We start from the raw sequence: 25,810 nt of genomic DNA, 5'->3' as shown, positions 1-25,810 counted from the left end.
GAGATTTTAGCGGAAATACATAGGCAGTAGGCCATGCAAAGAGTCCATTGCATGATGCTCAGAAGTTGAAACTAAGGCAAGGCAAGTTGGAAATGTTATCATTGTCTGGAAACAACACTGAGAAAAAACATACAGTAAATCACCACAGACAAAGACTTACAATGTTAGACTATAACACAAACAAGAGTTTAAACTCATTCTGGCAATGATAGGACCCCTTGTGGCAGTGATCTCCAAACTGAAAGAAATTGGAAGAAAAGCTCCTACAGATTCAAAACAAACAAATCCCAGTCCTGGTAGGACTCGATACTGAAATAATGCTTTCCATAAAAGGCACTTTAACTTGTACTTTAACTTCATCTGAACCACTGCAATACCAATAAACTTAAAAGTTAAGTAATATCGAAGGGTACCATTAAAATGTTTGCTGCGACATTTCTGCTCTGCTCTTTCACCTACTTCCTTGTTCTCTTTTGGCATCTGCTGAACTATTCTCTTCTCAGTGGAAAACACCAATCCATTTAAACAGACCATTCACCATTAATCCCCATATCTGTAAGAATTAAGAAACATGCAAAAATAACTGATTTGTGAATATGTACATGTATATACCAGAGATAAAGATTTGATCATCTGGTTAATATATCAAGAAACAAATGTATTATTTCATATTTTCATTGTAACATTACATGATTTCCCATTTTTGTTTAAAATCTTTCTGAATATCTTGACAGTAAGCATGTTGACTATTAGGCTAGTTTAGCCAGAGGATGTTCATATGAGGTCTTTTGAAATACCTTGGAAATTTTATACTCATCTGATTATGCAATTTCAGTACTTCACAAATTTGGAGCTTGCATTTACATGTGTAAATGCCAAGGAAACATTGCTTTTGGCTCTTTATAATACTTTATTCTGATTGTCAAAGGTGGTGTTTAGCGTTTCTCAAAAGCATTGTATGTCACCAATGGTCTCCATGATCAACTCAGCTCATGATGCTTATGAGGAGCCCAGGAAATGCTGCATAACTGAACTCTCATCTGGGAAATCTCTATAAATTCATATAATAGATTTTAAAAGTTATAATTTCAACTAAAAGCCATTATTTCGTGTTCATTTGTCCATTTGTAAGCAGGTGTATAATAAACTGAGTAATGTACAGTGAGGCCAATCCTCCTGTTTATTTCAAAATAACAACTGGCTGACTACATGATCCCTTACTTAATGTTCAGATCAGTTGTTTTGACAGGTTTTAAAGTCTATTTTGACATTATCTAAACTGCAAAACAATTACTATCTTGAGTTGGGCTGTCCATATTGCTAAAAGACTATAACAATTCTATTTTCAGTATCTATTATGAAATAGATAAGCCTAGTAATGAGAAGAAAATACTATAATTCTGTAAAAACGTTGTAGGTTAGAAACAATCATGTAGGCAACCCGACACACGAGGAACATGGCATTCATGGAAATGTTTTAGACTGAGTCATGGGCTAAACTCACCTGGCTCGTAAAGCTATGGATTGTTGTTTAAACTATTTCAGACTTACGTCAGTTATGTTCTATTAGACCTACACTCAAAAATCAACACCGATAAAGATTTGCAAAACACAGATGACCGTCGTCAAACAGCACTATCACGGGTTGCAGGCAGTGCAAACTCATCTCGACTCTAATCTGCGTTCGATTGAGACTTCCTGTGTGGCAGAACTGAGAGCAGGCGAGCGCGTAATCAGCACTGCCTACAGACTAGTTTACGGTAACACTCTCGAAAATCGCCGCCTGGACCTACAAAAGTGCTCGTTTGGACTTAATCTGGAATGAAACGCTTTATTCTAACTATAATGTTGTTGGATAAACGTTGAGTGCAAGAACTAAACAGCAAAGAGATCCTCGGTGCGGGTCAAGCACATCTCACCCGACCAACTGAAAAAGGAGGAGAGGCCAAAAAAGACAACTGCAACTGGAGGAAAAAAGTGCCTACAATCCTCACGGATTGCCACAACGTCGAAGATTATCGTGACATGATGGCCACGGAGGAACTCTACGAGGTGAATGTCGGCGATTTTACCGTTCGTGTCTGTTTAGACGCAGTTAATCGATTATATTTGTGTGTAGTTGCACATATACGACGCGTCCCAAGGCTCGTGTGGACTGCACTAGCAAACAGTCTTAACAACTGACTTACCCACTCCAATTCTAGTTAAAACTACGCCGGTAGGGTTGCATACTAGCAAACTAAACTAGTAGTGTGGAGCCAGCGTTGTCCTGGTTGTTAGTTTGTGGAGTTTAGTGTGGAGAGATGCTGGTGGAGGCAGTGGATGAGGCGGGGGAGGGAAGGAAGGGCACTTTGGAGAGTGATACTTCATCAAGCTAGCTGCTAACCATGAGGTCTGTGTGGTGTGATGGACACAACAGGACAGCTGAAAGTGAACTCGGTCCTTTATGGTGTGTTCAGCTCTGCGGGAACTTAGTTTCGACTTCTGTCCAGCAGGTCCCGTGAATTTAGCTTCGCTTGCAGAGCTTTCAACCTGCCTGGCTACTAAGCTATCCAGCAGTGTTGTGTGTTATGAGCGCATTTGCTTGGTTTCATTTTCCAATTAGATCATTCTTAAGTTTTGGTGTTGATGATATTATTAGTCATAGTAAAAAAAAAAAAAAAAGACCGAATATGGTGTGTCATTTCGCATAAGAAAGTCTAGTGTCACTTACTGGCTTGTTTGATGGACTGACATTTTGGCTGAATGACATTATTTTCAGCCATAGATCTGTTATCTGGGTTTTAAACTGGTTTTGTGATGGAGATTTTTTTTAATGATCATTACATATGGCATGTTTATGCTGCATGAATATATTTAAAGTGTTTAGTCACATCAAATACAGTTGCACCATGTTTTTCCTTGCTTTTGAGAATTGGTCCAATGACTACATACAAGGTTAGAACTGATGTGTTCATTGAAATAAATTCATCAATGTGATGAAAGGCTTTACAAAACTGTGAAGATGATACAAAGTTGTTGGTAATGAACAAAACAGATCTATTCCAATATGTTTGACCAGTTTATAAAGACCTGTATGAATAATGTCCCCATTTTTAAACACCTACATAATACTGTCCATTCAGATGGCAATACCAGAACTGTTAGTCATGATCCATATCCATGTCTTTTCAAACTTTAGGTGCTTTTTGGTTGTGGCTTGGATCAGCCACATAAAATTACATTGTTTATTTTTACTTATTTGCACCCCAAATGTGGACTCCTAATGTATCATAAAAGTGATGGTGCTGGATTTTATTTGATCAAAATCTGTTCCACCTACTCTTCCGTTCCACCTAGTCTTCAGTTCTATATCTTCTTTTAACCTAACGAGTAATGAAGTAACAAGATCTTTATTTCATATTTCCAATATTTCCAAAAACCTTAGTCAGAAAAAATGTTTCCTTTTACGTAGCCTATCTATTAAAGGAATCTTCTGGGTTCAATACAAGTGTATAGAGTTTTATAGAATGCAAAGGTTCTGGAAGTAAATATCCCATTCATTTTCTCAGTTTTTAGCAATAACATTAATCTTTCTAGACAAACCTGTAAATATTTCTCAGATTGTTAACAATATGCTTGTATAGAAATGTTAAGTCAGTGTGATTTCAACTTAATTTTTTCTTTAACAAATTGTTTAATTGCTACATTTCCACTAAAGAATATACACTACACATAAACTATTAAATGGTTAGTTAACCCAAAAATGAAAATTCTTTCATTTATTACTCACTTTTGTACCAGTCGACATCCGTAAGACCTTTGCTCATCTTCGGAACACAAATTAAGAAGTGGTAAATTATGTTTATTTGTGCAAACAAAGCACTCACGTCACTTCATAAAATTGAGTTTAAGCCACTGGAGTCACATGGAGTACTTTAAAGGGATAGTTCACCCAAAAATGAAAATTTTATGTTTATCTGCTTACCCCCAGTGCATCCAAGATGTAGGTGACTTTGTTTCTTCAGTAGAATACAAATAATCATCATTTGTTTTCTACTGAAGAAACAAAGTCACCTACATCTTGGATGCACTGGGGGTAAGCAGATAAACATCAAATTTTCATTTAACTCCAACCGTGCCGTCTGTCAGTCAGATAATGCTAGTGGATGGGAACTTCTACTATAAGAGTAAATAAAACTTGCATAGACAAGTCCAAATTAAACACGAAACGATCGGTTTGTGCGATAAACCGAACAGTATTTATATCATTTTTTAACTCTAATACACCACTATGTCCAACCGCGTTCAGCACTCGTTAGTAAGGTCTGATCGCGCTCTGACAGCGGCAGCGATGTCTCGTTCTCATTGAACTATATGCGCGAGACATCACTGCCGCTGTCAGAGCGCGATTAGACCTCACTAAGCCAATGCTGAACTGTAAAGGGTCTAATTTCATTTGTATAAACTCATAATAACAAGAAAATGTTGTGCCTTTGAAAAATAAAAAAAATGTCTCATTCTCTGTGAATTTGAGCATGTCAAAAAAATAAACCAAAACTCAGTGTATACTTGCCTCACAGACATGAGAGATATTTCTATAGAAAGCTTTAAATGTCAACCAATTCAAGCAGAAAACAAATATTCTCAGATTATGTAATCTGTATCAAACGTGCATGGGCGTGGCCGTCCACTACTGCGGAGATGACGAGGCAGCATCGTTGACTTAATCTCTGCAGCCAAAAACACAGAAAACATTAGCAATAAATTATTAAAATGTTTACACAGTCTCTTTGTTGTTTTTTTCACAACATATTCACAATCATGACTTTTGCCGGTGCGCTCTGGCAAGCTTTATGTGCGCTTGAGCGCTGATTAGGCTATGTATAATATATATGCAATTAAAGGCTTATTATTATGATTTATATGGCTTATTAATGCACGTGCGATTAGTCGACTAATCGCTTAAATACACAACTACTAGTCTACTAGAAAAATCTTTAGTCGAAAGCAGCCCTAGAAATCACAAACATATCCACTCTAGTGGTAAAGAGAACAAGAGGAACAGGAACAAGTGCTACCCAGTACATTTGTGACATTAACATAATATGTGTACTAGACTGATAGGAAGAAAAGGGGGATCAAGGGAGTCAAAATATGCTAAGGGGTAATAATGGAACATCAGTTTTAAAAAGTGATTTTTTTTCACTGTTATTTACAACAGAATCTGCATTTTCATGGGTTTAAATAAAAGATTTTTTGTTATAAGAGACAATAAAACAACTTTGTGCATCAAAACCACTCCTTTCCTGGTAAAAAAATGTACATGATTTTCAAAAGTCAATGAATTTGCGACAGCTGAATGTAAAATTTTTGACAAGCCAAACATGCCAGTCTCTGAGTAACATGTAATTTATTTAAGCCTTGAAATAAACTTCATTCCATAAAATAAGTATAATGAACTACGCAAAAAGCATTCAGAACGTCTCCAGCACATTTTTATAATTACCCAAAAATCAAACATGGTTTACCCCTCAATCAAATTATCATGTCTGTCAAAAACTGAGGGTGTGTTCACACTTTGCAGTTTGCATGTTTGGTTTGAATAAAACGAACCCTGGTGCGATTGCTCTGTTATTGCGGTTCATTTAAATATGTGAACGCTACCATCCAAACCCTGGTGCACACCAAATAAGCGGACCGAGACCACTGAAAAGATGGTTTGATGCAAACTCTGGTGGGGTTTGAATGAAATATGAATGCAGCATGGACCAAAGACATGTAAACGAACAAAAAATGTCACAAGATGCAACCCTAAAAAGGACATCAGAACCGTGGCTCCTCACAACAGATCTTTGTTTGTGTGTGTGACGGAGGGATTCTTGCAGCTGTTTTGACTGCTTTACACATTTTATAAGCTCTTTAACGGTTGTCAGTTCCATCATATACCATCATGTACACACATACGAGAGCTGCTTTTTTTTCAAAATACTATACAGAGACATTATTATGTGCACATCATTAAGCTTTGGTGTTTACAATGGCAAGTCTTTTAATGAAATTGCATGGTGGTGTATAGAAGAGCTTTAAATAAAAAAATAAATATAAAGCCAGGATATTTGGAATATATTTCTATAATGCTTGAAAAGACAAAGTATGATAAAGACTTGTCAGACATAGTATGATAAAGGAAGATAAAAGTGAAAGCCCTAGAGCAGTTTCTGTCATTACGCTGAATTCCTCAGGCAGCTTGAATCTTTGGGAACTTTTTAGCTGTGGAAGCGCTCAGCAGTGTCACTGCTTTACACATCCAACATTATTACAAACACCCCACACACACAAAGGTACACTGCAGCATAATAAAAATGGGAATGCTTTCAAGGTTTTTCTCTCAAAAGTAATAGGAAAAAACATAAATTTTCTGTTTGAGCTCAGTTATATAGTTATAAGTGGAGATTCTTTTGTGTGTTTCTTAAAGCAATATAAAACTTTCACTTAAATTGAATTTGGGTCATTGTTTGGCCGTTGAAACAAGTTTGATGTTTCTTATGCTGTAGTGTGAATGGCACTGGAAAGTGATTCAGTATTGATTCAAATCCTTAACAGAGCTGTGCTGTTCTATACTGTAAGCCACGGGTGTCCAATCCTCCTCCTGGAGGGTCACTGTTCTGCAGAGTAGGGATGCTCCAATCAGGATTTTTGCAGTCTGTACAGACTACCGATTTCTTGTCATCATGATCGGCCAATACCTATATCCTGATCCCAATCATTCAAGCTTTATATAGTGAAATATAATCTCTCTCTTGACTATCACTGTTAACCCCTGACAGCTAGAAGGCTTTTTTTTTAATGATTTCAGTTTACCTACCCACCATACCCGAGATCCAGTTTGATTGAACTTTCAAATGATGTTGGTATCATGATCGCGACACAATGTCCTATAGCTTTAGCCAAGCGGCATGTCATTTCACTCCGTGTTGATTTTCTCAAGATCTACACTTCATGTTATATTGTGTGTGGGCTATTTTTTATCAAGTCAACCTGCTCTAATTAAAGATGTTTTTCTAGATGTATTTCTATTATTTTCTGTGGTTTACTAATGTTTCACAAAGTTACAAAGCAGAACATGCCCACAAAAGCCTAATTTGTATACTGCTTACTTGCATGTCTGCAGCAACTTTTTACGGTTTTACGTCATCATCAAATCATCAAATTGTGGTCTGTTCATGAGATTAGCCAAATTGAGTGACTACTGATCAGTCATAGAATGTGATTATTGGCTGATACCAATCTGCGACCGATCTATTAGAGCATTGGTTTCCAAACCTGTCCTGGACGACCCCCAGCCCTGCACATTTTGTATGTCTCCCTCATCTATCACACCTGATTCAACTCATGTGCTCATTAGTAGACACAGCAAGACCTGAAATGGGTGTGTCAGAAATGGGGAGACATGCAAAATGTGCAGGGCTGGGGGTCCTCCAGGACAGGTTTGGGAACCACTGTATTAGAGTAGGGCTGGGCGATATATCGCATGCGATTGTCACGCGCATTTTGTCAGTAAAGCCGGTTCCCTGATTACCGCTAAATCGCCATCACCTGCTTTCAAATGGAGCGGCATTTAATAGACAGAACCGTAGTTCACTGAAAAGCCACACAATATCGCGTTCGTAATCGAAGGCGATTCATCTGCAATATGAACGCGATATTTTGTGGCTTTTCAGATAACTACGGCTCTGTCTATTAAATGCCGCTCCATTTGAAAGCAGGTGATGGCGATTTAGCGGTAATCAGGGAACCGGCTTTACTGACGAAATGTGCGTGACAATTGCATTCGATATATCGCCCAGCCCTATATTAGAGCATCCCTAGGGCTTCAATCCCAATTAAACACACCTGAACCAGCTAATCAAGGTCTTACTAGGCATTCTAGAATCTTCCAGGCAGGTGTGTTGTTGAGGCAAGTTGGAGCTAAACTCTGTAGTGGCCCTCCAGGTCAGAGTTTGGACACCCTTGCTGTAAACCAAATGGTTCTCATGAAGAGTATTGTTAAAGGATTAGTTCACTTCTGAATGAAAATTTCCTGATAATTTACTCACCCCCATGTCATCCAAGATGTTCATGTCTTCCTTTCTTCAGTTGAAAGGAAATTAAGGTTTTTGATGAAAACATTCCAGGATTATTCTCCTTATAGTGGACTTCAGTGGTCTCCAAACGGTTGAAGGTAAAAATTACGGTTTCAGTGCAGCTTCAAAGGGCTTTAAACTATACCAGATGAGGAAAAAGGGTCTTATCTAGCGAAACGATCATTTTCTTAAAATAAATACAACTATATATGCTTTATAAACACAAATTATCACCTTGCAATTGCTTCCACCATTCCGCTTTCCGTATTCTTCAAAAAGCTTACGCTGCATGTCCTACGCCTTCCCTATTCTACTTACGGAAAAAACAAAACTAACTCCGCATTCATTCCATAAGTTGAATAAAGAAGGCGTAGGACATGCAGTGTAAGCTATTTGAAGAATACGGAAAGCGGAAGCACTTGCAAGGTGATCATTTGTGTTTATAAAGCATATACAGTTGTATTTATTTCATAAATGACCGATCGTTTCACTAGATAAGACCCTTATTCCTCATCTGCTATCGTTTAAAGCAGTGGTCTCAAACTGCCGGCCCACGGCCCTCCCCCTCTACCCGGCCCGCAACTGATCTCAAAAATAAAACATAATCCGGCCCGCTAAATTATTATTATTCTCTAGTTGCTACCTGTCTGATATGCAAAGAAAAAGTCGCCGTTCTATGGGGGCATTCACATATCGCGTCACATAAGCTGCCGCGCCGCATTCTCCTTCTTTCCAATGCGCTTTCGCTCCAGTTGCGTATGTCGTTGCTATGCAACCATGAGCCGCGCTCTCAACCGCGTTGCTTCTATTATGAGCGCGTTTGCCTAAATTAAGTCAAGTCAAGTCAAATTTATTTATATAGCGCTTTTACAATTGGTAATTGTTTCAAAGCAGCTTTACATATTAGAAGCACAGAAAAAAAAGGGAAGTGGTTAAAACTGTACAAACAAGCGTGGTAATATGTAACATATACAAGATGGTGCTACATTAAGCCAATGTCGGCTGACTTCCAGGGGTGGAAAAAACCCCCTAGGAGAAAAACCCAGCGTGCTAGCACTGGGAAAAAAGTCCTAGGAGGGGAAAAAACCCCTTGGAAGATATATATATGTAAATGTATATGGAGATCAAAATCTGAATTGTACATTTTTATTATAGAGATTAAAAATCGATTATATATAAATATATGTAAGCGGATACGGGGATCCTGGGCTACGTTGTAGTCATGTCCAGACGCAGGTTCTCCATCTGACCTGGATACGGCCTGGATCCAGCACCCGGCAAACCTCAGGATAAGCAGAGAGACAGATATTAGCGTAGATGCCATTCTTGTTCTGATGTACAGGTATATCTAGTGTTATAGGAAATGTTCTCGGTTCCGGCCGACCTAATTATTGCAGCGTAACAATCCTTTAACGGATTTGAAAAATGTTAATGTATTGATAATGTGTTATGTGTATGCAAGAGCAAAGAGATGTGTTTTTAGTCTAGATTTAAACTGACAGAGTGTGTCTGCTTCCCGAACAATGCTAGGAAGATTGTTCCAGAGTTTAGGTGCTAAATAGGAAAATGATCTGCCGCCTTCAGTTGATTTTGATATTCTGGGTATTATCAACTGGCCTAAATTCTGATATCGCAATAAACGTGAAGGACTATAATGTATTAAGAGCTCACTTAGGTACTGGGGAGCTAAACCATTTAGAGCTTTATAAGTAAGTAGCAAGATTTTAAAATCTATACGATGTTTAATAGGGAGCCAATGTAATGTTGACAGAACTGGGCTAATATGGTCATACTTTCTGGTTCTAGTAAGAACTCTAGCTGCCGCATTTTGAACCAACTGTAGTTTGTTTAAAAGCCGAGCAGAACAACCACCCAGTAGAGCGTTACAATAATCTAGTCTTGAGGTCATGAATGCATGAACCAACTGTTCCGCATTTGTCATTGAGAGCATATGTCGTAATTTAGATATATTTTTTAGATGGAAGAAGGCGGTTTTACAGATACTAGAAACATGACTTTCAAATGAAAGATTGGTATCAAAGAGCACACCCAGGTTCCTAACTGAGGACGAAGGTTTAATGGAGCACCCGTCAAGTGTTAGAGAGTATTCAAGGTTTTTTCGTGAGGAAGTTTTTGGTCCAAAGATTAGGAAATCATTTTTTTCTGAATTTAATAATAAGAAATTTCTTGTCATCCAGTTTTTAATGTCAGCTATGCATTCTGTTAGTTTTGTGAATTTGTAGGTTTCGTCAGGGCGCGAGGAAATATAGAGCTGAGTATCGTCAGCGTAGCAGTGAAAACTAACACCATGCTTCCTAATTATCTCTCCTAAGGGCAGCATGTACAGAGTGAAAAGCAACGGTCCTAATACTCAGCCTTGTGGTACCCCATATTTAACCTGTGATCGATACGACATCTCTTCATTAACTACCACAGACTGATAACGGTCAGATAAGTATGATTTGAACCATGCCAAAGCAATTCCACTAATGCCAATATAGTTTTCAAGTCTTTTTAAAAGAATGTTATGATCGATAGTGTCAAAAGCAGCACTGAGATCTAATAACACTAATAGAGAAATACAGCCACGATCGGATGATAGGAGTAGATCGTTTGTAACTCTAACGAGAGCAGTCTCAGTACTATGGTATGGTCTAAATACTGACTGGAAATCCTCACAGATTCCATTTCTTTCTAAAAAGGAACACAGTTGTGTTGAAACTGCCTTTTCTAGTATCTTTGACAGAAAAGGTAGATTCGAGATTGGCCTGTAATTTACTAAATCTCTCGGATCTAGTTGAGGTTTTTTAATAAGAGGTTTGATAATAGCCTGCTTAAAGGTTTTTGGCACGTGTCCTAGTGTTAAAGATGAATTAATTATATCAAGAAGTGGACCTACGACCTCTGGAAGCATTTCTTTCAGTAGTTTAGTCGGCATTGGGTCTAACATACATGTCGTTGATTTTGATGATTTGATAAGTTTAGATAATTCTTCCTCTCCTATAGCGGCGAATGATTCTAGTTTTACCTCAGGGACACTACAGTGCACTGTCTGAAGAGAAACTGTAGACGGTTGCATGTTTATAATTTTCTCTCTAATATTATCAATCTTGCAAGTAAAGAAGTTCATAAAGTCATTACTGCTGTGCTCTATGGAAACGTCAGCAGTTGAATCTCTGTTTCTAGTTAATTTAGCCACTGTGTCAAATAAATACCTAGGATTATGTTTGTTTTCTATTAAGAGATTTGAAAAATAAGTAGATCTAGCATTTCTTATGGCTGTTCTGTACTCAATCATTTTTTCTTTCCACGAAAGGCGAAAAACTTCTAGTTTTGTTTTCTTCCAACTACGTTCAGCTTTTCTAACAGCTCGTTTTAGAGCCCGAGTGTGCTCATCATACCACGGCGTTGGATTAGTTTCCTTAATCTTCTTTAGACGTAAAGGAGCGACCGCATCTAATGTGCTGGAAAAGAGAGAGCCAATAGTTTCTGTTGCAGCATCGAGTTCTTCTAAGTTGTCAGGTATACTAAGGCGATGAAACTGCTCGGGGAGATTATTTATAAAGCAATCTTTAGTGGCAGACGTGATTGTTCTACAATATTTATGGCTGGGTGGTGGTTTTGTAGCCTTGGCTAATTGTATTATACACGAGACTAAATAATGATCTGATATATCATCGCTCTGCTGTAGAATTTCAACAGCATCAATATCTATTCCATGCGACAGTATTAGATCTAGGGTATGATTACGACAATGAGTGGGTCCTGACACGTGTTGTTTAACTCCAATAGAGTTTAAAATATCTGCAAATGCCAATCCAAATGCGTCTTTATTATTATCTACATGGATATTAAAATCACCAACAACAAGGACTTTATCCGCAGCCAGTACTAACTCTGATAGAAACTCAGCAAATTCTTTGATAAAGTCAGTATGGTGCCCTGGTGGCCTGTATACAGTAGCCAGCACAAATGTCAACTTACATAATGTTACATAAAGCACCATCACTTCAAAGGAATTATATTTGAAATTCTTTTGAATGATTCTGAATATATTACTATAAATTACAGCAACACCTCCCCCTTTGCCTTTCTGTCGAGGATTGTGTCGATAATCATAACCTTGAGGACTAGATTCATTTAAAGTAATGTAATCGTCTGGTTTTAGCCAGGTTTCTGTCAAACACAGCAAGTCTAGTTTATTGTCTGTGATAATTTCATTTACAATAAGTGCTTTTGAAGAAATAGATCTAATATTCAGTAACCCAAGCTTTATCATTTGTTTATCTGATTTATCTGTGATTTTCATTTTTTGAACATCAATTAAATTTTTACCCTTAAAAGGTTTTGGAAGTTTTTTGTATTTACTAGTTCGAGGTACAGACACAGTCTCTATGTGATAATATCTAGGTGAAAGTGTTTCTATGTGCTGTGAATTATCTGAGTTCTGTGACGTAAAATTACAGTAAAAGCACTCGACTTTAAGTCACGAGCGTTGATTTAAACCACCAACGGCATCTTGGACAAATGCGCTGCCAGGTGTCTGTCAAGAAACGGAAGAGTGTACAAATGTATTCAGGGATTGTATTTGTTCAGTACACTGTTGGTCAGTGCAAAATTTTAATGTTATTTAGCTAACATAAAGTAAGGGAAAATACTTCCACTAAATATTAAAAGCTAATAATGTATGTAACAATGAGAGATTTTTATTTTTTGGCAAAATAAAGTATATATAGCTCCAGTTTTTTGTTTATTTCTGACCTCTCCACGCCACAAGTGTTGATGGTTTTGTTCCTAAATTACTAATTTTTTCATTCCATGCACCTTGTTGGATGTGACAAGTTGCACCAGACTGCAATTAATAGTATATCAGTAGTATTATATTAGTATATTAGTAGTATTATATTAGTATAGTATTATATTAGTAATATAATTATATTACACTCTGTAACAATGAGAGAGAAACTGCTGTTTACATTTAGTATGGTAAATAAATTATAGGTATAAAGATATTTTAGTAGGCAAATTTGATGTAAATGAGAAATAATGCAAAGGAAAGTAAATTTTCTGAAATGTTGCGCTTTCTTGCGCTTGAATGTTAATATGGCCCTCCTATGAGGTATCAATCACAGAAACGGCCCCCTGCTAATTTGAGTTTGAGACCCCTGGTTTAAACCCCTTTGAAGCTGCACTGAAACTGTAATTTTGACCTTCAACCATTTGGAGACCACTGAAGTCCTCCTATAAGGAGAATAATCCTGGAATGTTTTCATCAAAAACCTTAATTTCTTTTCGACTGAAGAAAGAAAGAATTGAACTTCTTAGATGACATGGGGGTGAGTACATTATCAGGAAATTTTTATTTGAAAGTAGACTAATCCTTTAAGAACATGTTTTGTCCAGAACTACCCAAAACCTGAATAAATCTTGACATTCAATCAATAGTGTTATGTAAGTCTCTGCTTTATAAAATACACTGTTTGTCCATCCTCTTTTGCTGTGTTTCAATGCTGTGTTTTGTGTCAGTGACAGGGGTGTCAAGGTCAGTTCCTGCTGGGCCGCTGTCCTGCAGAGTTTAGCTCCAACTCTAATTAAACACTGCTGAACCATCTAATCAAGGTCTTTATGATTAATAGAAACTCCTAGGCAGGTGTTTTGGAGCTGGTTGGATCTACACTCTGCAGGACAGTGGCCTTCCAGAAGCAGAGTTTGACACATGTGGTCTATGATATCATATCATAATTTATTGTAGTTCAGTTATTTGATTGAAACATTGTCCAGATACTACAAGCAGTAGGCAAGATTTACATAGCAGATCAAAAAGGATTAGATGGGACTAATTTTTTTTTTTTGCAAGCCAGTGAAGTTCTTCCACTCCAGACTTCCACAGCATATCTGTATGGATCTCGTTTTGTGCCCAAGGCTATTATCATGGAATAGAAAAGGACCCTCCCGAGCTGCTACAAAAAGTTCAAAGCATACAATTCTTTCAGATGTGATTGTATGCAGTAGCATTAATGTTTGTCTTCTGGGATAACCAGACACATTAATTAGAAGGCCCTTGTAGTGTATGTTGTCAGTAACAGTTCTTTTTCTGGAAATGTTAACTGTTAAACATCATTTAAAATCATTTGGCTCTAGTGGTTTAATGTAATATAGTCTGAATAACGGTGGATGTACACAATGGAAAAGTGCACTGGGTGTATTTAGCTTTTGAGAAGTTGTTCAGCAGTGGAAAAGCTTTCATAGTTCACTCGGGAAAAATTTTTTTTTGAAGTGTTTGAAAATCTTTTATGGTCGAACTGATGTGACATCATTTTGAACAAAATCAGGCCAAAACGAAGTTCATTTCATGTTCGTTTTGGGAGTTCGAAACGGCTTGACAAAGCGAAATCTCAAAAAATAAGTTTGCTCCAGCTGCAAAACACCTTCGTACTACCATTGGTCCATGACGATAACGTAATAGGAGGTGTGCACTCAAGCTTCACCTTCTTTCACGTGGATCTCTTATCTGACTCATTTTATCTGTTGAGTCCATGGAGGTAAGATCTCTGCGTGAAAAACCTAAAATCAAAATCTAGATTAATTGAACATTTTACCTCGATTACGATTAATGAACAACCCCTGCATCCCAGAAACGGTCCTGCCTTGTTACAGGAGATCGATTGCTGTAGACAGTGCTTTATAATTAATTAGAGTAGGCTATCATTAGTTTTGTCCTTCTAATTATTATTTTATACCCATAAAAATAATTAGTAACTGCCAGATAACGATCACCTGCTTTTTCCCATCATGGCTGCATGTTATCTTATCTTAAAAGCTAATAACATTTATTAATTAGCTTATAAAGCCCACATTTAATGTTATTGAAAAAAGCTCAGTGATCTGTAACATCCTGTAGGTCAGTTAGTACAGTTTACTCCTGAAAAACTCCTTTTGTAGTTGTGAAATAACACAGAAATTGAAAATTAATAGTTGGTAATCTTCAATCTCCCCTCGAAGCTCCGGCAGTCCTCAGAGAAGCTATCAATCACAACTGTCAATCATAATGACACGCCCCGTTTCTATAGCATCAAATTGCTAGCTAAAATCTTATCACAAAAACAAACATATACAATTGAACATATACAAAGACTATAGAATAACACAAGACGTGTCACTCGTATTGTTTTGAATGGGAGAAAGTGTAACGCACAATATGGCGGAATAAGTCCCGCCTTATAAATAAGAGGCAATTGCAGACTGGTAAAGTCATCGCGTCACTTCAGCAGCCGTTAGAATCACCGGTTTCTATAGAAACAGTCAGGTCTGCGCATGCACATTAGCTTGATCCAGCCTTTTTGTCATGATTCAAGAGTTTAGAAACTAAATTTATGAACAGGTTGTTGTTAGATTTCATTGGTGATTTCAAATATGAAATTTAATCATAAGGTTGGCGAACAGTTTTGGAGAATTTGATGTTTCCCCATTCAAAGAGATTGCATGATGCCCAGGATGCCCGAGAGGTGTTTCAAAGATGGCCGCCGAGTGAAATGACTTGTCTTAAAGGGACTTTGACATATCAGCGTGATAACAACTACCTTAAATGACCAAAACCATCTTTCTGAAAATTATATTGGGAGTGTAATTTATTTTTTTATTTTGACTCAAATTCCATTCATTTGCATGGAGAGGGCGGGGTTTATGACCTGTACTGCATCCAGCCACCAGGGGGCGATCAAAGAGCCCACAGCTTCACTTTTCAGGACATATAAGGCACCCGTTTAAAACATACAATTGACAAAGTTAAGTGAAGACGCAAGTGAAAGTGATCGCATTTCAGGACTCGCACACTGTCTGTGTATGTTGACGCCGTTTGAGTTTGCCTCCATGTTTCTTCCATGCCACTGACTGGATGGGGCTGAGTTGCATAACTACATACGCGGTAGTATGTTTCAGTTTCTGAATTTCGTTTTTGATTACTTTAGATTAATCGTCCAGCCCTAGCTGAGACAATACATCGATGAATCAAGAATCAAGAAATGATTCTGGATCGATTCTGATATTTTTTGTATGTATCGCAATTCTCTCTTAAATCGATTCTGAGCTTAGTTTTCAACAGCAGATGACACTATGTGCTTTAGAAACAGCCGTATTCTGCTTCTTTCCAATTCCTTACACACACCACTTGAAGCTTCTATAAAAGAATAATTCATAAAGTTCGAAAAGGTGGTAGCGAATTACAAGGATGTTTGCAGTGGGCTGTTTACATTAATCTCACATCATAAAAGCATTCTGAGGTGCAAATACATTCTCAGACTCAAACGGCAAACGCACAAGTGGTCTTCTTTGTGAGCATTTGAGCATGCAGTTAAAAATGGCATAGAGCACCATCTGCTGTTAAAAACTAAACTAAGAATCGATTTGCAATGCGTTTGGAAAATATCAGAATCGATCGCAATGCATTGATATATTGTCCCTGCCCTATACTGCTTTGTAGTAGAAAGTAGAGTTGTGCTTCTGATGAAATGAGGCACTTGACTCTGTTTTTAATATTTGATACTGTACAGTTGCTTGCTTTTAAGCAAGCTATTGAATAAAATGGCATACAAATAAATGTTACATGACTTTACTGGAGTGCTAATTTGCAGAGCTTGTGCTAACATACCCATGTTGTTATGATCAGATGCTTTTCTTATGCTTTCTATAAAAATGTTTTCTCATTTTTGTTGTGTTTATTTTGTTACTGAGAGGAAAGTGCATAGCACATATTTACATATTTATCTAAACGTCGCTCTCAGCAATATGGGCAGTGTCAGGTGTTTGATAATAGTATATAACTGCTCACATATTTTGAACTTTGCTTTACCTCTAAACAAAGAACGAAAGACAACTTCGCCGTGAGTATATTGGAGACTTAAGAAAGCATAGTTTTTTTTGTGCCTTATTCAGTGCTAAAAGTGTTGTGAGAGCAAACCAGGCCAGCGGAGATTTGCATGCCAAGGAACATGATGCAGCTGACACTTTACACTGCAGTGCTGTTGGTGTTGATTGAGGAGTTACACTCTCTTGGTCTCCTGAAATTCACAAAGAGTCCTCTTGTTATGTTGACATTCAAAATCAGATTATTGTCATGACACCACCTAATTATAAGCTCCTCTTCATTCCCACATATAGTCTCACTTTTACTGCATATCACTCCTATTACTGTAGTATCATCAGCAACATAACAGGAAGTATAGCCTTGGACTGAGACAGCCTTGTAAAATGACACTCGTTATCATTTAGGCCCTGTTTACACGTGGTATTAAGATGCGTTTTGGTCAATCAGTTCACAAGTGGACGACACTAAATACAGGTGTAAACTGGGTCTAAAAAATTGTGAGCTTGTCCACTTTGACCACTTTCAGAGGTAGACGAAAACGCATTCGACCAGATTGCTTTTGTAGTGTAGAAGCTCATGTGGTCGAACATTCTCAAAAGACCTAATGAGTAAACATTATGGGAAGCGCTCTAGCCAGACAGGATTTAAACTTTGTCAGCTGAAGACTCAAGTGTGGTTTGAAGACAAAAAATGTACCAAGCACAATGTTCTCTCACCATTCCTGATTTCTAACCGCATTCATTGTGGTCTTACGGCTATCAGAAACGAAAGATGCCGCTTTCCGTATGTTTTTCCATCATCTCCGGGCATGTTCATATGGAAATTGCTCAAGCTTATTTTGTCCATTAGATCAAAATATCTAAAAAAAAAAAACATACACTTACCACCCATATACCCTCCACTCAAAGAAATCAGAAAGTGAAACAAAATAGAAATTGGACAAAATAGACAGTGAAACACCAGGTTTAAACGGCTATGTGTTTGCTTCATCTATACCCTCATGCCAAATGGGGTCTCGTCAAGGGCGTAGATTTGGTTTCAACATTGGGGGGGTTGAACGTATGCTGCCTGTTTGTTTTTTTGTTTTGTTTTTTATATTAAAAAATAATAATCTGTTTTATGTGTAGTGTTATTGGATAATCTATCTATCTATCTATCTATCTATCTATCTATCTATCTATCTATCTATCTATCTATCTATCAGAACTTTATGAAATGTATGTATAATCATTCATCAAATTCTAACATAACGGTGATTCTAAAAAGAAAGAAATTATGTTAAATATTGAAACCGCCAGTAGGCGGCAGCGATTCGCTTTTTTATTGAGTGAGTGAGTCACTTAAATCGTTCATTCAGCCAATTCGTTCAAAAGTCAGATTAATTTAGGAAGAAAACAAACACCGATGTGAATATTTTTGTCATTGATCATTACAGACACTATTGAAAAATGAACAAACAAAACAGTCGGCTGTTTTGGTAACTGGTTGCAGTTATGTGACACTGTGCACTGATAGTTATGGCTACATTGTAATGGATTAGCTAGCTAAAATATGAGTGTATTACACAACATTCTCATACCTCCTTCTCAGTACATGCTTTATTCTTTTTAACGGACCAGCGGTTTAATATAGTTTTCTGGGCAGCGGTTCTCTTCATTTTTGGTGCTACCCGCGCTGTCTCATTCAAACAGTACAGCTCCACTCGCGTTGTTTTGGTGAAAGAGCGAGGCGCGTTGGTTGGGCGTTACCAATCGGTTCAATGGAGGGGGAGAATATTTTTGTCTAATTTATTATGACAAACTCATATTTGAATACAAACAAAATTATTGTTACAAAATAAATGAATTCTACATATTTTTCATTTGATCTGCTGTGATTTTCATGTTGAAATATTGGGGGGGTTGTAACTGAAGCATTTGAATATTGGGGGGGTGACCTCCCCTCCATCCCCCCCACAAACTACGCCCCTGGGTCTCGTGCACAACCACCCACACTGCGATGACATCATTTTTGCCGCACACACCTTCATGCTCGTGCAGATGTGGCGTGTAAAAACCAGGCTTCAGACAGCGTGTGAATACTAAATTGAGTTCACTTTCAAGTCTTTTTGCCCTTAAATGGACACTTTTTTGAAAAATTGTCTTAGTGACTATTCTAGTAAGAACAGCCGGATATGTCTTAAATGAATGTAAACAGTTGAGAAAGACAACTCGGTATATTAAATCCTTAAAGTGACAGCACCATAATATTCCTTCTGCTGTTGTTTGTTAATCAAACAATGGACAAAGAAATCACTCACTGCTCTTGACTGAATAAGTTTTGTAACATTAATAAGGATAAATCTTTATTTAATTTATACGGTGAAGATTACAAGCAGTAGGGCTGCCCCCTAATAGTCAATGAGAAGAGGCTTAATCGGCTAAAATGTTATTAGTCAGTTAGTCGTAGAAAAAAAAAAACTCCGCAGGAAGTGGCGAAGTTGTGCAATGCAGTCCATGAGGGAAAGATCGTTAATGGCTGTTTAGCAGTCACCCACCAATAATCGTGTTAAATAATCATGATTTTATTATATAGACCAAAATAATCATGATTATGATTTTTGCCATAATCGAGCAGCCCTAGTTGGAACTGAAATCTGTAAGACAGTGGACCTCCAGTAGCAAGATTGGACACCCCTGTCTTAAATGGTATACAAAAAGTCTTAATTATCATTTCAAGAGCTCTTAAATTGTTTACTCATTCTCTATGTTACCAGGACAGAGAAATTCATGTTTATTTGTCAGCAAAAGTCCGCCAGATTATGCAAAAGTCTCAGCTCCATTTTGTATCTAGGTAATTAACTTAGACAAGCTCAAACTAGGTGCCGGTAGGATGCCAGTAAAGATGTGCCTGCTCGGTCAGAATGACCTTGAAGTCGTACATCTTCAGAAGTGGGGCAATGTTACAAAAAATGCTGTGCACACCTTCATGCCAAACGGGGTCTCTTGCACGAGCGCCCACAGTTTCTTCTCTGTGCGGTTGTCAAATGTGTTGTTCACGAGCCATAGGTTCCCGACCACTGATCTAATGCATTAAAAAGTGTATTAATAGAAAGTGCAATTTCCTTCATAACAAGCTAACATTTACTTCTACTCTTTAGTTTTTCAATCTTGCCTGAACTTTATTATTTAACATAAATTTCTCTAAGCCATACTTTAACTGCATGTCCCTCTTTAGGTGGAGAGAGTAGTTGGCAAACGTAAGAACAAAAAGGGCAAGACTGAGTACCTGGTCCGCTGGAGAGGCTACGGCTTTGAGGGAGACACCTGGGAGCCGGAGAGTCACCTGTCCAGCTGCGTCGAGTTTATCCATGAATTTAATCGGCAACACAGCGAGAAGCAGAAAGACGGAACTTTAATACGCTCCACACGGAGCTCTCCTAGCACAGCCGGAGGCAACACTAACATCAACGCCCGCAAACAGATCAGCAGGCCTCAGCAGCCCTCAGCGAGTCCTAACACAGCGAAGACTACTCCACAGACCTCAAGCACACCCTCCACAAAACGGCTTCAGCCAGCACAGCACTCACCAAACAACAGCGACGCACAGCAGCAGAAGAATAAGCGTTCGGCTGGCATGACTAGCACTGCCATCACCGGCACAGTCACTGACACGGTCCCGACGGCAGCGCCAACAGCTGCACCCACTATGAGTACGTTGCGCCGTAGTATGGACCTAACAAAAACTGGCATCAAAATCCTAGTGCCAAAGAGCCCAATGAACAGCCGCACTGATACTGAGGAGTCTCCCAGTGAGGCAGCACACAGTCTGGAGCAGGGAGGCCAAGAGCCAGATGCTGTGCCCCCTGAAGTGGCTTTGCTGGAGAAACCCACCGGAGCTGTGCGTGTACCAGGAGAGGAGCGAGCTCGTATGGGCACAAGGCCCAGGACGCAAACGGCCCTTCCTCCACCACAGATTCCCATTACCCCAGCTGCTGTCCGTACATTAAACGGGAAAGGTACAGTCTTCTTAATTTACACTGAGAACATTACATTATTATGAGTTTTAGGCAAGAGGGTTTTAGTTCCAGGCCTGGAAGCGCCGTTAATTTCATTTGTTTCAGTCGCACTTGTATAATTTAATGCATGATGTGTTTCCATTCATGGAACAAACTATAAACACTAATAAACAAGCACTTGATAAATGAAAGCAAATGTGTTGCTAGAGAACTTCAAATGATTTTTGAGGGTACCTTACGGAGTGGATTTAAATGCTAATTTTCCATCTGAATTGACTTTGCTACTTTGGTATTGATTTTACTCTTATGTTTGGATCTTTGTATAACAGAAGAAGAAAATCACATCTGGATATTTATGGCACTTAATACACTTTAACATTAGGTTTGAGTGGTAATAATTGTAATCATTTGTGTTGATACTTCTCCAGCCTTTTCATATGCTGATGATATGCACCACTTTTAATTAATGTGAGGCCATAACCATTTTTTTGGGGTGGTAAACTTTTTAAAATGTTTTGAAAGAAGTCTTGTGCTCACCAAGACTGAATTTATTTGATCAAAATACTGTAAAAACAGTAATATTGTGAAATATTATTTAAAATTATAGATATCTGAATATATTTTAAAATGTAATTTATTACTGCAATGGCAAAGCTGAATTTTCAGCATCATTACTCTAGTCTTCAGTGTCACATGATCCTTCAGAAATCATTCTAATATGCTGACCTGCTGCTCAAGAAACCTTGAAAACAGATGTGATGCTTAATATTTTTTGTGGAAACTGATACACATTTTTTCAGGATTCTTTGATGAAACCAAGTTCAAAAGAACAGCATTTTTAGAAATCTTTTGAAACATTACAAATATCTTTACCATTGCTTTTGATCAATTTAATGCATCCTTTAAAAATATGATAATATATATTGATAATATAAAGTTGCGTTTAAAAAAAAAAGATTTATTTATATTATTATAACTATATAATATTTAAATATTTTATTAATTAATTTTTGCTTTTGTTGTTATTTCATAGGTGTGACAACCCTCATGGAGGCCTCATCAGCAAACGGAACAGCCATTACACAGAGTGGTGCTGCAGGAGTGATGGGCAGCTCAGGGATGACAGGCAAAAGGCGCTTTGAGGACCGTGCGACTTTCGACAAACGCCTGCGCTTCAGTGTTCGTCAGACTGAGAGTGCTTACCGCTACAGGGACATTGTAGTTAAAAAACAAGATGGCTTTACACACATTCTGTTTTCTACAAAGACGTCTGAGAACAACTCACTGAATCCTGATGTGAGTCCAATTATATCACTTGATATATTAAATTTGCATGTAATAAATAACCTGTGTTAATTTGACTTTTTTTAAGTATCCTGACATTTAACTCATTGCTTTTTATCATCCGATACGTCATCCTCTGAATTAGAAATAGGTGGAATGACAGTAAAAATAAAAAAATCTGACACCTTGCATAAAAAAAAAAAATAACGTATAGGGTACTTTCCAGATTGTCTAGCAGAAGAGTGCTTATGATGAAAGTGATTGTTTTGACACTTCTAGCCACATTCTGACGTTGGCATGGTGTAACTAGGTATTTATCGTATATGAAATTACTCATACTGTAATAGAGATAAAACTTTACTCATGATTTTCAGGTAATGAAGGAGGTTCAGAGTGCCATGGCCACAGCTGCAGCTGATGACAGTAAACTAGTTCTACTGAGCGCTGTGGGAAACATATTCTGCTTTGGTCTTGACTTCATCTACTTTATTAGGCGGCTCACGGATGATAGGAAAAAAGAAAGCATCAAAATGGCAGAGACAATCAGGTAAAAATGAGAATATAAATATTTTAACAGGTATTTTATCTTATTTCGGTGAATGTTTTATATAGTAGCTATAGATAAGCCAATGTGTTTTCTATTGTCTTTAGGACTTTCGTGAACACATTCATCCAGTTCAAGAAGCCCATCATTGCTGCTGTGAATGGGCCTGCTATTGGGCTTGGAGCATCTATCTTGCCCCTGTGTGATGTAATCTGGGCCAATGAGAAAGCTTGGTTCCAGACTCCTTACACAATCTTTGGCCAAACTCCAGATGCCTGCTCCTCTGTAACATTCCCTCTCATCATGGGAGTAGCTTCGGTCAGTAAATCGATAGTATGGGTCCTAATGAAAGACTTGAAAGACTCATTTAAGGCTTATATATGTGTGGGTCTATATAGTGTGTACGGTAAGTATTCAGACCCCCTTACATTTTTCACCCTGTTGTATTGCAGCCATTTGCTAAAATCATTTAAGTTCATTTTTTTTCCTCATTAATGTTCACACAGCACCCCATATTGACAGAAATACACAGAATTGTCTGCAATTCCTCCTTGCAGATCCTCTCCAGTTCTGTCAGCTTGGATGGTAAATGTGGACAGCCATTTTTAGGTCTCTCCAGAGATGCAGTCATGGTCAGTCACGGAGTTGTTGTGAAGCCACTCCTTCGTTATTTTAGCTGTGTGCTTAGGGTCATTGTCTTGTTGGAAGGTAAACCGTCGGCCCAGTCTGAGGTCCTGAGCACTCTGGAGAAGGTTTTCGTCCAGGATATCCCTGTACTTGGCCGCATTCATCTTTCCCTCGATTGCAACCAGTCATCCTGTCCCTGCAGCTGAAAAACACCCCCACAGCATGATGCTGCCACCACCATGCTTCACTGTTGGGACTGTATTGGACAGGTGATGAGCAGTGCCTGGATTTCTCCACACATACCGCTTAGAATTAAGGTCAAAAAGTTCTATCTTGGTCTCATCAGACCAGATAATCTTATTTCTCAATATCTTGGAGTCCTTCAGGTGTGTTTAGCAAACTCCATGCGGGCTTTCATGTGTCTTGCACTGAGGAAAGGCTTCCGTCGGGCCACTCTGCCATAAAGCCCCGACTGGTGGAGGGCTGCAGTGATGGTTGACTTTCTACAACTTTCTCCCATCTCCCAACTGCATCTCTGGAGCTCAGCCACAGTGATCTTTGGGTTCTTCTTTACTTCTCTCACCAAGGCTCTTCTCCCCCAATAGCTCAGTTTTGCCGGACGGCCAGCTCTAGGAAGGGTTCTGGTCATCCCAAATGTCTTCCATTTAAGGATTATGGAGGCCACTGTGCTCTTATTTTTGTAACCTTGGCCAGATCTGTGCCTTGCCACAATTCTGTCTCTGAGCTCTTCAGGCAGTTCCTTTGACCTCATGATTCTCATTTGCTCTGACATGCACTGTGAGCTGTAAGGTCTTATATAGACAGGTGTGTGGCTTTCCTAATCAAGTCCAATCAGTATAATCAAACACAGCTGGACTCAAATGAAGGTGTAGAACCATCTCATGGATGATCAGAAGAAATGGACAGCACCTGAGTTAAATATATGAGTGTCACAGCAAAGGGTCTGAATACTTAGGACCATGTGATATTTCAGTTTTTCTTTTTTAATAAATCTGCAAAAATGTCAACAATTCTGTGTTTTTCTGTCAATATGGGGTGCTGTGTGTACATTAATGAGGGAAAAAAATGAACTTAAATGATTTTAGCAAATGGCTGAAATATAACAAAGAATGAAAAATTTAAGGGGGTCTGAATACTTTCCGTACCCACTGTATGTGTGTCTATTCACAATAGTGGCCAAAAGTGATGGAGGGGATGTTTGTGTTTAATGGAAAATATTTTATATTTTTTTAAATATCCACTTCCAGTTCATCCACTACACATACTCAAGCACGTGTGATGCTCTGTTTTCAGCATCTGCCGTTTCACTACAAGAGAACACTCCACATGAACATGAGTCTCTAAACCAGCATTTCAGCATTTCATTGATAAATTGTCAGATACACACAGAAACTCTATATATCACCAATGTGCAGTAGAATGTACTTCTCAAAGTAATAACAACAATAATAATACTATTTATTAAGACACTATTTTTAAGGAATATTACACAATATCACAATTTTAAACATAAGAAAATAAGTTTGAAATGTCTAATAAAATACGAATAAATGAGGAAGAGCATCAGCAATATTGGACAAAAAAGAGGTCCATTTTCTCATTGCCTTTTTTTATTCTGATTCCCTTTTCTCTCTCCTGTCCCTGTAGGCTAATGAAATGCTTCTGAGCGGGAGGAAGTTGACTGCTCAGGAGGCTTGTGCCAAAGGACTCGTGTCCCAAGTTCTGTGGCCAGGGACCTTCACACAGGAAGTCATGGTTCGCATTAAGGAGCTAGTATCTTGTAATTCAGTTGTAAGTCATCTTTTCATTTTTTTTTTTTTTCCTGTCACATTTTCTCAAAGCATACATTCACATATTCCCTTCAACCTTTCATATTGTTGTTTTTTTGTTGTTGTTGTTGTTTTTAATCATGTTCATTTGATCTTCATAGTCTTTCTAGAATAAATTGGAAATATGTTTTATCCTCAACTGTGATTCCTCTGCTGTTTAAACCTTTTTTTAGACTTGTGAGGATTTTGAATCATTAGTACACATGGAACATTTTTTTTTTTTTTTTTCAAATGCAGTTGCGATAACTTCTTTACAAATTCACAATGCATCCACATCCATAAGTCATGTGCCTTCTTTTCCTTTTCTTCCTTATTCTGTTCCCCTCATGTTATTTTGTCATGGTGATGCTGCCGGAAACACTGAAGGTTCTGCGCGAGTCCAAAGCACTGGTGAGGAACATTAACCGGGCCGCCCTGGAGCAGGCCAACGAGAGGGAATGTGAGGCACTTAAGAGGGTCTGGGGCTCTCCTCAGGGCATGGACTCCATACTCAAATATCTCCAGAAGAAAATAGATGAATTTTAAGTCGACTAAATGTCC

At 38.1% G+C, this 25,810-nt stretch overlaps 1 protein-coding gene across 1 annotated transcript; it reads left to right on the top strand.

The window, feature by feature from the left end:
* The first annotated feature begins 1,643 nt into the window (after positions 1–1,643).
* Positions 1,644–25,802, top strand: cdyl (chromodomain protein, Y-like). Its single transcript, XM_067363084.1, has 7 exons — positions 1,644–2,052; positions 20,185–20,965; positions 21,999–22,261; positions 22,624–22,796; positions 22,901–23,111; positions 25,089–25,232; positions 25,637–25,802. The coding sequence occupies exons 1-7, from the start codon at positions 2,026–2,028 to the stop codon at positions 25,793–25,795; spliced, it is 1,758 nt and encodes a 585-aa protein (XP_067219185.1). The 5' UTR covers positions 1,644–2,025; the 3' UTR covers positions 25,796–25,802.
* The last annotated feature ends 8 nt before the right edge of the window (positions 25,803–25,810 follow it).

This window comes from Chanodichthys erythropterus, chromosome 16 (genome assembly GCF_024489055.1).
Source record: "Chanodichthys erythropterus isolate Z2021 chromosome 16, ASM2448905v1, whole genome shotgun sequence".
Taxonomy (NCBI): domain Eukaryota; kingdom Metazoa; phylum Chordata; class Actinopteri; order Cypriniformes; family Xenocyprididae; genus Chanodichthys; species Chanodichthys erythropterus.
Note: the sequence above shows the minus strand (reverse complement) of the source record. Positions and strands in the feature narration are given on the sequence as shown.